Genomic DNA, 12,219 nt, shown 5'->3' with positions numbered 1-12,219 from the left:
AAACCTAGTGAACACAATTGCCTGTCACAGCCAGGCCTTGAGTAGCTGCAAACAAAGGCACTTTCTTCTTTCCTCCCCGCTCAACTGAAACAGAAACGGGCCTAGTGAACTACAAGGAGGGACAAAGGAACGACCCTAAAATCATAGACCAGTGGAGTTGGAAGGGACCCCAAAGGCTTGAGTTCAACCCCTGCAATGCAGGAATTGCAGCTAAATAATCCCTGGCAGATGGCCATCCAATCTCTTCTTAAATATATCCAATGAAAGAGTCCACCAGCTTCTGAGGGAGTATTTTCTGTATCTTTGGGAAGTGAAAGTTCAACTCTGGCTTAGTTCTCAGTGAGGACTGAATCTGTGCCTTGTGTCCTACTTCTAGTGAACAAGGATGCATTACGTGTGAAAGAAGCTGGAAGCCTGAACATGTCTATCAAATAAAGCTGAAGACCACACCAGGTGCCCATTCCTTCTGCCTTTAAAACTAAGGTTTATTTTTTATGAAAAAATTGTTACAGGAATCATCACCCTGTGAGCTGTAAGTGTCCTTGAAGCACCCGCTCCCATGGAGGAGGGAAGAACAGGCACACACTCAACATGGGAGGTCTGGGGTGGGGTGCGTCGAGCCAACGTCTCCTCTGATCACAGCAGGCCTTGGCGCTTCAGATCTTCGTAGGTCTTCTTGTTGACCACGTTCCCACTGGAATCCTCGTATTCCTCCTAGGTTGACAGAGAAGCCCAAGTGTGGGGAAAACCAGGAAAGCAGTACCCGGGCCCTAAGGCAAAGGTCTCCCCCACCATGGAGACAGCAAAGCGCTGAAACCCAGAAGCTGCTGCCTCAGGCAACAGAAGCCTCTGCAGGCACCCTGCCAGCCCTGCCGCTGGGGGAGAAGTGGAGCGGCATCGGCCTCAAGCGGCAAAATGGGATGCACTGCCTCTGCTGAGACTCTCTGAGGAGCCAATCTAGTCCAGCCTCCTTTGGCCAATCAGGTGCTTCTGGGAAGCCCTGAAGCAAGGTAGGAGAACAACAGAGAGAATTCCAGCACCCCTCTATGATGCATCTGAATATGGAGGCTCCACTGAGCTGTCATGCCCTGTTTCTGACATACAGCCCCGAGTGCTGTTGCTTATGTGGCTGAAACAGCCTCACCCAAACACAAAAGGGAGGAATCAGTAGCCAAGGGAGAAACCAATGCACTGAAACATGTTTAGACCAATGAAACCCCCCAGCTAGTTAACTACATGCTGGGAGTGGGGCAGGGACACACAACAGATGCTTGTGTAGGAGGGGAAATAGGGTGACAGTTATGGAGGAAACAGCCAATCTAGACATGGGAGGAACTCCTTTCCACCCTGGGACATTTCACCCTGGTCACATGACTAGTAACAACCAATAATTCTTATCCTCTTTGACTTCAGTGGGCTTTGCTAGCCAGCGCCAGCCTTTGCATTCCCTTTGCTAAACATTGGGGACCTTGGTAGAATTTGGCATGGGGACCGGAGCTGAAGGCACACACACCACTAACCCCCGGCCTGGTCCTCCCAGTCCCATTCTGAACAGACAACTGCAAGGGATGTCCCAACCCAGCTTACTTCTGTGTCCGGCTGCCACCTCTCCGAAGCCTTCTGTTGCTTCAGCTTTGCCCACACTGTAAACACACATGCACAAACTGTCAGAGGCGACTGTCAACTGCTAGCTCCCAGTCACAACCCAAGATGCCCAGGTGAAGGGATAGCTGCTACTCTGCTTGGGGAAGCACCAGAAGCCGTGCACCCCTGCCCAACCAGGGGTAAAGGATCAGGCTCCTGCCACACCATGAGCTGCCCCTCTGAGAAGCTCCACCCACCCAGTCACTCTGCTGATCCTGGCACATCAGCAAAGAGGTAAACAAATCACAGAACAAGCCAGTAGCTGACAGAGCAGGTCCATCACTCTGACAGGATGGCCCCCACCCCCCACAATGTGAAACTGGCAGCCACAGGCAAACCCAGGGCCAGGAAGGCAACCTGTGGTCACTTACATGAAACAGCATCTTCAATCTGCGTGACGTTGGCAAAGTGAGCTGTGTTGGGGATTCCCAGGCATCGCATTCCATGGGCGTGGCGCCATTCCTATGGAACACAGAGGAGCATCAAGGCTTGGCCATGACGGAGCCGAAGTGCTCCAGAGGGAGGGGGGAAGGAGGGCAGAGAAGAGGCTGTCCTGTGCCACTGCCCTCCATGCAGAACTGCCACACAACCTGGGTCTCAAATAGAAGGCTAAGCTAAAAAGCAGCCAGTTGGGAAGGGTCCCCCTCCCCAGTGCACAGTGGGGGCTCTGCAAGTGTTAAGATTCGAGGGCTGCTGCCTAGCAAGAGCCCTGAACCTTATGCAAACTGATAATTTGTTTTGAGGCCCAATCAAACACACACACTCCCCAAATAAATATTGTGGCACTTTCCAGTGTCCTACCGCAAAATGTCGTTGGAAAGCTTTGGGCCCACGGTAGGTGTAGTTCCCACAGATCTCACAATTGTAGTTGATGTTCAGGCCGTGGAGCTTATACAGCCAATAAGGGATGGGCTGGAAGGCAAGGAGGTGGGGGGGGGAGGGAGAGAGAGTGAGCACACAAAGCAGTCGCTTCCTCCCATCCCCTGGGGTGTGCTGCGAGCCCCAAAATGAGCCGGGCTTACTTTGCCATCCCACCCAAGGGGCAAGTTCTTGGGGTTGTAGATGATTTCGTTCTCTTCGTCTTCACTCTCACTCTCGCTGATCTGTTCCTCCTCCTCCTCTTCGCGTTCCTCACCGGTCCGTGCCTGCTTGCGCTGCACATTTTCATGAGTCAGCTGCCGCTGCTCCTACAAGGGGGTGGGAAAGAGAGCCAGTGAGTACAGTAGGAGGCCTATTGAACCACAACAGAACCCCAATGGCTAGGGAGAAGGATGGGAGACAGAGCTCACCCCAAGAATCTCCACGTGCTCGTAGATCTGAGCCTCCAGGAAAGCCAAGTCCTTGTTCCTCTCAGTGTCCCTGTCAAGGAAACGGCTTGATGAAGGGATAAGGATACACACACCCCACCCCACTTGCAGCACCAGGAGGACCCACATGGGTCGCACAGCTCAGGTTACTAGTCAAAGCTAAGGCCAAGGACAGCATCTCTCCCACCCAGCCACTGACAGAGAAGGAAGGAAGGAAGGAGCTGCCCCTCTGCAGGAAGGTGATCTGACCAGGACATGTTCAACTTCACCCCAGCCATGGGCCTCACCGCTTGCTCCCCTTTGTCTTTGGGTTCTTGGCAAAGAGAGAAGGGTCAAGGGCCTCCAGAGACTTGCCCTTGGTGCTGAACAGCCTCTGAGCACGTTCCTCTAGCGTCCTGGAGAGGAGGAAGAAAAGAAACACATTATGTGCTTGTATCTCCAGATCCGGACAAACCCAGAGCTCATCCAAAAAACCAGACCTCTCATGTAAGAACCTAAGAGCCTGCTGGATCCGGCCTGTGGCCCATCAAGTTCAACACCCTTTTCTCACAGTGGTCAACCAGATGCCCCAGTATGAAGATCACAGGCAGGAATTGAGTACAAGAGCACTCTCCTTTCCTGTGGTTTCCAGCAAAGGGTACTCAGAAGCATCACTGCCTCCAACTGTGGAAACAGAGCATAGCCATCAGGGCTAGTAGCCATCAAGTGTCCTCTCCTCCATGAATTTATCTAACCCTATTTTAAAGCCACCTATGTTGGTGGCCATCACTGCCTCCTATGGAAGCAAGTTCCTTAGTTTAACTCTGTGCTGCATGAAGAAGTATTTTCTTTTAATTTCATTGGGTGTCATACACGGGGTCCAGGAGCAACAACACCCTCCCCCACAGCCAGCTCTAAACAAATCCTTTACTTACCCACCACATTTCAGACCCAAAGCCAGCAGTGCAGATTTCAGCCTGTCCAGTCCAAGGGAGGCCAATTCCTGTGGGAGAAGCACAAATGCACAGAGGTGACATGACTTGGCTGTAAGTTAACCATCTCCTTTCCCTCGTCTAGCTGGGCAATGGGTAGCAGGAGCCTGGCCAAAGTCCCCGCACAGCACAGAGAGCAAAGGCGGCGGCAACAGCAGCAGCAACTGTTCTGGAAAGCTTGGAAGCTGCCTTATACAGAGGCAGAACACTGGTCCATCTAGCTCAGTATTGTCTACACTTACTAGCAGCAATGGTTCCCCAAGGTTTCAGCCCTAAACAGAGATCTCACTGGGGATCAAACTTGGCACCTTCTGCATGCAAAGTAGGTGTTCTGCCTCTGAGCCGCAGCCCTTCCCCGCCTGCTCCCTTCCCAGCACCTACAAGACAGGCTCAAAAAGGCAAACAAACCTCCCAGGAAGAAAAGGCTGACAGGTCCAGGTGGGCCCCAGCATGGGTGAGGGCGCTGCTGGTCTCTTTCTGCCAAGAGACAAGAGGGTTAGTGGCTCAAGATCCCCCAAAACACAGTCCAAAGCTTTGGTGGCCAATTACTTAGAGCTCCTAAGGTGGTTCAAGGAGGCTGTCAGCAGAGACCTGCTCCATGAGACCATGATCTTGCCAAACCTCCAGCTCCCACTCCATCCTGGGCACTGCTCACCGGCCAACCAGGGAAAGTGCCGTTCTCCCACTTCTTCTCAAATTCTGCCTGGATTTTGCCAAACAGCTCGTTCTGGTCCAGCAATGGCTTCACTCGGTCTGTATAATCCTGCAGGTATTCTAGGAGCATCTCCAGATACCTGTATCAATCATCAAGGGAAGAGAGGGATGAGGTGACAGCCGCATACTCAAACAATGCTCCTCACCCCACTGCAAGGAGCCCGCCAACAGAGATCCGACACAGAAAGATGCCAAACAAGGTTTATGGTTCTTTCAGCTTGTTACTAAGCCCACGTGGGTGACAGAGAAAATCTGGTCACAATGGATTTTGGGGGGCATAAAACAACTTGAATGGCTTTAATAACCTTAGGAGCAGAACACAAGAAATAGTCCAGACTGATAAAGATACAGTGGTGCCTCGCTAGACGAAAAGAATTTGTTCCACGATTCTCTTCGTCTAGCGGTTTTTTCGTCTTGCGAAGCAAGCCCATTGACAGCTTAGCGGATTGGTGCTAGAGCTGTCAAGCGGCTTCCAGCGATCAGCTGTTAAGCGGCTTATCAGCGGAACAGCTGATAAGCGGCTTAGGAAAAGGGCAAAAAAAGCAAAAAAAAAAACCCCTCCGGGGGACGCAAGATTTTTTCGTCTTGTGAAGCAACCCCATAGGGAAATTTGTTTTGCGAAGCGCCTCCAAAACGGAAAACCCTTTCGTCTAGCGGGTTTTTCGTCTTGCGAGGCGTTCGTCTTGCGGTGCACCACTGTACATTAGAGGCTTTGGAAGAGTTTCATGTCTGTTCTCTCCCCGCCCCCTCAAAAAGTTCTGAGTTCTCACCTCCTGTATTCAGCATTTTTCCTCTCCTTAGGAATGTCAAAAAGCTGGTCAAAAGTGGACAGGTATGTGATATAATCCAATTTCTGCAGAGGACAGGGAAAAAGAGATAATTAACTGTGACTTCATGCAAGATCCCAATGCAGGCACTGAATCGTTTCCTAGATAATCCCTACTCCCTGCTGCTCACCCCCTTAACTGCATTCCATTAGGCGGAAGAGGGAGACAGAAAGGCCAACTCTGTTGGTTCAGCTGGGACCACCTGCCTCCATTTTGCTCTTCCCAGAACTGTCTCCCTGGTTATTAAATATTTCTGAAGCTATTAAGAATTAGTGCTTGAACACCTGTTGCTTGTTCCTTCTCCATTCCTTTTTCCTTCTGTTTGCACTCTAATGCATGCTATACTTGGTGGGCAGGGCCATTTGGGTACAGAACAGAGGACAAGAAATGCTTCCAAATCCTAGACAACCTGGTTGGAAATCTAACCTCTGAGGACTTGAGGTTAATGTACTTGAGATAACAGTCATGCAGGTCCAAGTAGCGGCCATATCCTTCTTCATCAGTGAACTCCACAAGGTCTGCAGAAAACAAATAGAGACAGACAACTCAGAACTGGCATAATGAGGAAGAGAACTGAATCCCCAGGCCAAGAACAAAGAGCATTTCCTCTAGCTTGGCTACAGTGCAGATGAAGACAAGCAAGAAGCAATCTTGCAGCAATAGGTCCTCTGCCCATTTGTTCCAACTATCTGGAAAGTGTAATGGGCATCAGAATAGGAGGCCAAGCAAGGGGTTATGCCAGACAGGTTAGATTTAAAACTTACTCTGAGCCTCTTCACTGGGATTCTCCCGGGCCTTCAAGAGCTCCTCAAACTCCACCGACATCGGCACACAAATCTACAAGGGACAGATTACTACAGGTGTTTAGGATTAACAGGCCAGATAATGAACAGGTAATAAATGCAGTGATACCTGATCCAAAATACATTAGACCTTATGCTAGTAGTTAGACAAGACATGAAGGAAAGAAATGTTTGCAGGAGACAACAGAAGATTAAGGGAACAGACATATTACAACAGTGGTTCCCCAAGTGGGTGGTATTGCCTCCTGGGGTGGGGTGGGGTTACTTAGGGGCTGCTGCAGATGTGCTTCTACAAGCATGTTTTTCGCTTATTTATGATTGACCAGGATAGAGCCTAGAATGAAACACTTTCTTCACTTCTTACTGCTTATTTCTTTTACTCTTATCACTTTTGAGGCAATTTCTGATTGATATCCTGCACTATTGGCAATGGTTAAAAAGCTTCTTGTTGCATTTCCAACATCATATTTGGTGGAATGTGATTTTGGTGTAGTCATCCAACTTCTCTCCAAGCAAAGAAATCAACTCTTACAAAGCATGGAGACTTAAGGCTCCTGCAAAGTGACTTTAAACCAGACATTGGGAAATGGATTTCACTTTATTGAGTCTGTCCATCACATTAAGAGTTTACTGAATAGTAAAGTAGTTACTAAATGTGGTAATTAATAATCTTGCTAAATAACCATCAGACTTTGAAAAGCAAGTAATACTGGATCAAGTTCATCAATTCTGTTGAATTAATTAAGATAAATAGTTTAATTGGCTTTTGAATAAGTGTGCAATTAATTGTTACTGTTTTGCATTTTATTGTTATTATCTTCTTTAGTGAGTTGTGCAAACCACTATTCTGAATAATGCTTTTTGTAGGGTAAGGAGGCACTGGAGGTGAATTTATGGAACCAAGGGGGAATTAGAATGAAAAAGTTTGGGAACCACTGCACTACCAAATTTTGGGAGGCAGACAAGGAGAGAAGTTGAACAACTGCCTAAAGGTTTTGGGAAGAAAAGTAATGTGTATTTGGTGCATAAAAGGACAGCATGAAAAGAGGTAGTGGAGATTGCTTCTAGTATGGAAAGATGCATACAGGAAGCAAAGTTCAAACTAGAAAATATAGCATATAGGCTACAGCACAGACAGTCAAGTCACTTTAGCAATACCAGAAGCAACCATGAAATCCCAGGGTCTTCAGACCAAGTAGGGCAACTAGTCAGTGGTGCTACTCCTTGAGGATTCATTACACACAACCTCACCTCATTTGGGTGTTTCCGATGGAACTCTTTAATCTGCTTCAAACGATTGTAGAACTCAGCAAACTCATTGGGCCCTGAAATGGCACTGAGTTCTTCCTTCCGCAACCTATAGAAAACAGGAGGAGGAAGCCTTTTCAGATCGGCTAGCAGGATTGCTTGCAGAAGGGGAAAGAAATGAGGGCTCTGGCCTGATTGGTGCTGCACATGGAACAAGGACAACAGCAGTGCATGCTTTCTGGATTTTAAGTGTTCCCCCTCCCTTCCAGTACCCATTCAACTGAAGCCCCCCACCAGGTCCTGCCAGCTCAAAGTCTGCTGCCCCTTCCTCAAAGAAACTGCCAGGGAGGAAGACCCTTCTTACCCATCTTTGTCATCGTACAAGTCTCTCAAGTTGCCGCTCACCTCCATGTATCTCTGGAAGGAAAAGAGGGACAGGGCCCACGAGTTAGCCATAACAGCTCTGGTGGCAGCAGGAGTGGCTCCCCAAGTTTGAAGGGGCTGAGCTTCATGGTAAAATGGCAGCAGAGCTCCCTGCCCACCTTGCACCATCAGCTTTCCCTTCTGCCTCTCTGGTTGTCTTGAGGCACTTACTGCTCCTGCATCTTGTGTCACTGAATTATGCCTCCTACTTGCTTTCTTAGTGCCATCTATGCCAATGTAACCAATGCCAAATGCCAATCATTTGCTACAGGGGAGAGTCTGCTGGGACCATCAAGAGGCACCAGCTTTCCCACCTGCCTTGTCCCCTCCCAGCCCCACCTGGAACCCTTATAAGGCAAAGATGATGACTTAAGCATTCTTATCTCTTCTTAAGGTTTGTTTTAGGGAATGCTCTTTGCCTTTTTGGCAGGAGTGTGGATATGTTCAGTTTTCAATCCTGCTGGAATCCTTCAGATATGTTATAATTTACATTTGCGTTGTTTGGGACTTGCTTTCTTGCATTTGTATACACCCGTTTGTTCTGGGTAGCCGCCTTGGGAACCTTCTTAGTTGAAAGGCGGCATATGAATAAACAGTAAGGTAAAGCCCCCCCTTCCCGCAAGACAAGGCCCGGCCTACTCACATCCTGCATGGCCCGCGTGCGGTGGTCCGAGTTGATCTGGTCTCGAAGCTGCTTAGAGGGAGAGACAAAGAGGGATGAGGGGGGTGCGGGTCAATCGCGGGTGTGGGGCGATGCGGGGCCGGCGCCCCCAGCCTCCCCTTCCCCCTCCTCACCGTGGACTTCCGCGTGAGCATCTCCTTGACCATGACGTCCATCAGCCGCTCGCGCTCCTCGTGGTAGCGGCGCTGCTGCTCCAGGATGGTCTCCATGGCGGCGGCGGCAGCGGCAGCGAAGGAGGAGGCCGGTATTAGGACTCGAGTCCCGCTCGGCAGGACCGGAAATGGCGAACTCTCAAAGCCGGAAGCCACTCTTCCAGCGGTCCCTCGCAGTTCCTTCCCCGGCGCAGGAGAGTTCCGGCGGAAACACTATGGCTATAGCTATGGGGGTCGGCGCGGGATGTGCAGAGGCGGATGGGGCTGCTCTGGGTTGGCGAGGGTGGGGGACGAACCGTCGCACCGCCCCTTCATTCGCGAGCGACATTAACCCTTGCAGAGCCGGGGGGGGTAAGGGACGAGGATCGTGCCCAGTTTTGTGACCATTCCGACACGCGAATGTCTCGTGGGGTTAGGGAGTCGCCCATTGTTTTTATTTTTAAAGAGATGGCTGTTTCGGCTCCTGCTGGCCCCGGAAGAAGCCCCCGTTGGGCCAGACGTGATAAAGGAGACACGTGTGTGTGTTTTGGGGGGGCCTGATTAAGTGATGAGACAGGAAGCTCTTTGTGGGGATACCCCACTCCCCTACTTGCTGCGTGGCGATTGCTGGCGCCCAACGGGCCAGGAGCCTTTCAGGGCCACCCTGCCGGAGGACCTTCCCTTGCAGCGGGTGGGATGAGGTGGGGATGGGGTGTGCCTCAAATCAAGCTGTGCCCCGTCCTGGGCTTGGTGGAACACGGAGGGAAGTAACGTCTTGGATTCGGCTATTGCCTTCAGTGGGAGGTCCATGATTTTCCCCATCCCCAGCAGTGAGGCGAAGCTGCCCTGTCCATCGATGTAGCAACCCCTGGCGGAGGACGGGGATGCGCGCGAGCAATACAGAACTCGTGATCGCCCAAAGTTGCCCTCCAACTTTGTGCCACGGTAGCAGTGCCTTTTCTTCCTGATAACTTGTAAATGTCAGATACTTGCCTTATAGCAGTCACGTCCAACAGGTAGTTCGTGATCTACTGGTAGATCACTAGACGTCTGCGGTAGATCACTGGCACCCCCCCCAAAGAAGCTAAACAACTTTGTCTCCCCTAAAAGAAAAGCTCAACATTACTGCCTTGCGCCCCCCCAAAAAGGGGCTTTCCTCCTCCCTAAAAAAACTTTGACCTGAACCCCCCCAAAAGGGGGTAGGTCACTGCAAGTTTTTAACTCTGTGAGTAGATCGCAGTCTCTTAGGAGTTGGCCACCACTGCCTTATAGCAAGGAACATTTTTTTTATTTTATTTTTAGTCTGAGAGCTGCATATCAGTGCCCCATTCCTGGGCACTTATTGCTCACCCATATTTCTTCAATGAGTGTGAAAGCAGCAGGGGGCATTTTGACTGTGAAGCTGAACTGGCTCATTCTCTGCCGCCACCCTGTACTCCACAAAATGGCAAATTGGTCCCTTCCTCCACCTGGTAATGTTCTGACTAGGTTGCTTTTCTGACATAAAGGGGCTGCAGGGGTGTTTATGGAGAGGGGGCTCAGGGGGGCCAGGGCACATTCCCACACTTGTTTGTCCTGGAAGTTATAAATAGGGTTGACACATAAATTGTGTCCCATAAATAGGGAAACAAAAACTTTTTTTGGGGGGGGGGACAAAGTTGTTGAGTGAGGGCAGGCCGTAAATTTGTACAATATTAATTATTAAATTCAAAAGGGATCCAAACCCTACAAAAAAAAAGCCTTCTGAACATTTCATTAATATTATGGTGGGGGACTAGCTGGAAGATCACTGTTGAGGGCTCAGAGGCTCCTGGACTTTCCACGGGAATTCTCTTTGCATAAGCTCTCTTCTCTTCACAATGGAGGCCAAACCACCCATCACTATAATGATAAAAAGCACAGTCACTCCCAATCATAACTCTCACCAACTTCCTGCTGAAACAAGGTGCTGTCTACAGCAAACCAACAACCTACTCTTGTCCCCTCCCTTTGCTACATATGAGTAACAGTGTTAGAAACTGAGATAAGAAAGCTAGGAGCTGAATGGCACTTTAAACCTAGGTTACGGGCACACTTTTTATAACAAGAATACAAAGCTGAAAATGAATGAACTGCAGTTAAAATATTATGTTCATTTTTCACGTGGTGTAGTCCTTCCCTTGCCCACCCCCCTAATATTCTTAAGAGAGTCTCTCCTCCAAGATGATGCTGCCCAGCCATGAGAGTGACTGGCCAAACACACCTTTCAAGGATCACTCCCCCACCCCCGTAATTTGCAAGAGGACAGGGTGTGTGGGTACACATACAGTCACTGCCATCTCCCCTCCCCTCCTAGCTTGGGGTGGGAGTGGGAGAGGCTAAGTCATGAGCACAGCATTGTACCCAGGTGGCACAATCTCCCTTCTCTCCCACTTCACACACATTCAACAGTATTCTGGCTCAGGAACTGTGTGCTCCAGTTGAAATTCCTCCCTTCTGCGTGTCCAGCAGGGAGGTTCACCCCATTACCCGCAGAAGTGGCTGAGATGTTCCTACATGGGGTTTACCTCTTTGCTCTGTCCTTGGCAAGCGCCATGACAGTTAAGGCAACATGTTAAGACATTCCTAGTATTGTTTGTAGCGGGAACACATTAATCCACTGCCCCAGGCTCAGATGCTCTCCTGGGATTCCTGATTGGGGCTCAGCAACTTCATTCCTGTGTCTTTGCTGCTCAGAATCACCTCCATCCTGGATGCTGCTCAATAAAGGCTGTGAATTTGCATATTTGTTGATAGGGCATGATAGAGAGGGATTGGAGTCTGAAGGGCTCAGGCACCGTTAGGGGGCAACGCCCCACCCCCATGGCCCCATCTCTTGACCCATTCTCCTCCCTTTTAAAAACTTCATTTAAAAAACCCAAGTTTTCTTCCAGGGTGGAATTGCAAAACACAATGCAGGTGAAACCACAACCATCCACCTTAATTTGCCCAGAGGCTGTGGCTGCAGAGATGGATGTGGAAGAGACGTGTTTTGTTGCAGCTGGGGCAGATGAAGGTGTCCAGTTGTGCTGCTGCAGATGCACCATGGTGATATTCAAATGTGTGGGTGTAATGGGTCTGTACCCCAGTCCTTTAAATTCTATGGGTTACTTCCTGTTCTCCCCTCTCAGGTTCCCTGCAGGCTTCTCAAATCACTTGTGGGAAGCAATGAAGAGTGATGCTGAGATGCTGCCCAGCAGGGCAGGGCTGGCCAATAGGGCAGAAGAGAAAGTGGTCATAGGGTGGGGGGAGAGTGGGGGGCTAAATACAGGAGCCAGAAGGTTGGTCTAAGCAATGCTCACCTGATGCGCTTAGGTACGTATGAATGAAGGGTGCGTGTCCTGGTGTGGGGTCATATCCTGCATGGGGACCTGTGACCCCTGCATGACAAACACAAGCTCTTCTACCTCTCCAGGGTGTCAGCCCTTCATAATCAGGAGTTAAGGCAGTG

General features: G+C 49.9%; 1 protein-coding gene across 1 annotated transcript; it reads right to left on the bottom strand.

Moving 5' to 3' along the window:
• Window positions 1–456: 456 nt before the first annotated feature.
• On the bottom strand, window positions 457–8,920 carry SF3A3 (splicing factor 3a subunit 3). Its single transcript, XM_083751469.1, has 17 exons — window positions 8,733–8,920; window positions 8,581–8,628; window positions 7,879–7,931; window positions 7,518–7,623; window positions 6,228–6,300; window positions 5,890–5,981; window positions 5,407–5,489; window positions 4,578–4,716; window positions 4,331–4,399; window positions 3,866–3,933; window positions 3,239–3,346; window positions 2,934–3,003; window positions 2,667–2,831; window positions 2,446–2,556; window positions 2,016–2,106; window positions 1,588–1,643; window positions 457–714 (listed from the first exon to the last, which is right to left on the bottom strand). Exons 1-17 carry the CDS (start codon window positions 8,826–8,828, stop codon window positions 637–639), a joined length of 1,506 nt encoding a protein of 501 aa, XP_083607595.1. The 5' UTR covers window positions 8,829–8,920; the 3' UTR covers window positions 457–636.
• Between the last annotated feature and the right edge of the window lie 3,299 nt (window positions 8,921–12,219).

The sequence above is a fragment of the Podarcis gaigeae genome (genome assembly GCF_964106915.1).
Source record: "Podarcis gaigeae genome assembly, chromosome: 8".
In the NCBI taxonomy this organism is placed as follows: Eukaryota; Metazoa; Chordata; class Lepidosauria; order Squamata; family Lacertidae; genus Podarcis; species Podarcis gaigeae.
This window is presented reverse-complemented; position numbering and strand designations above follow the sequence as displayed.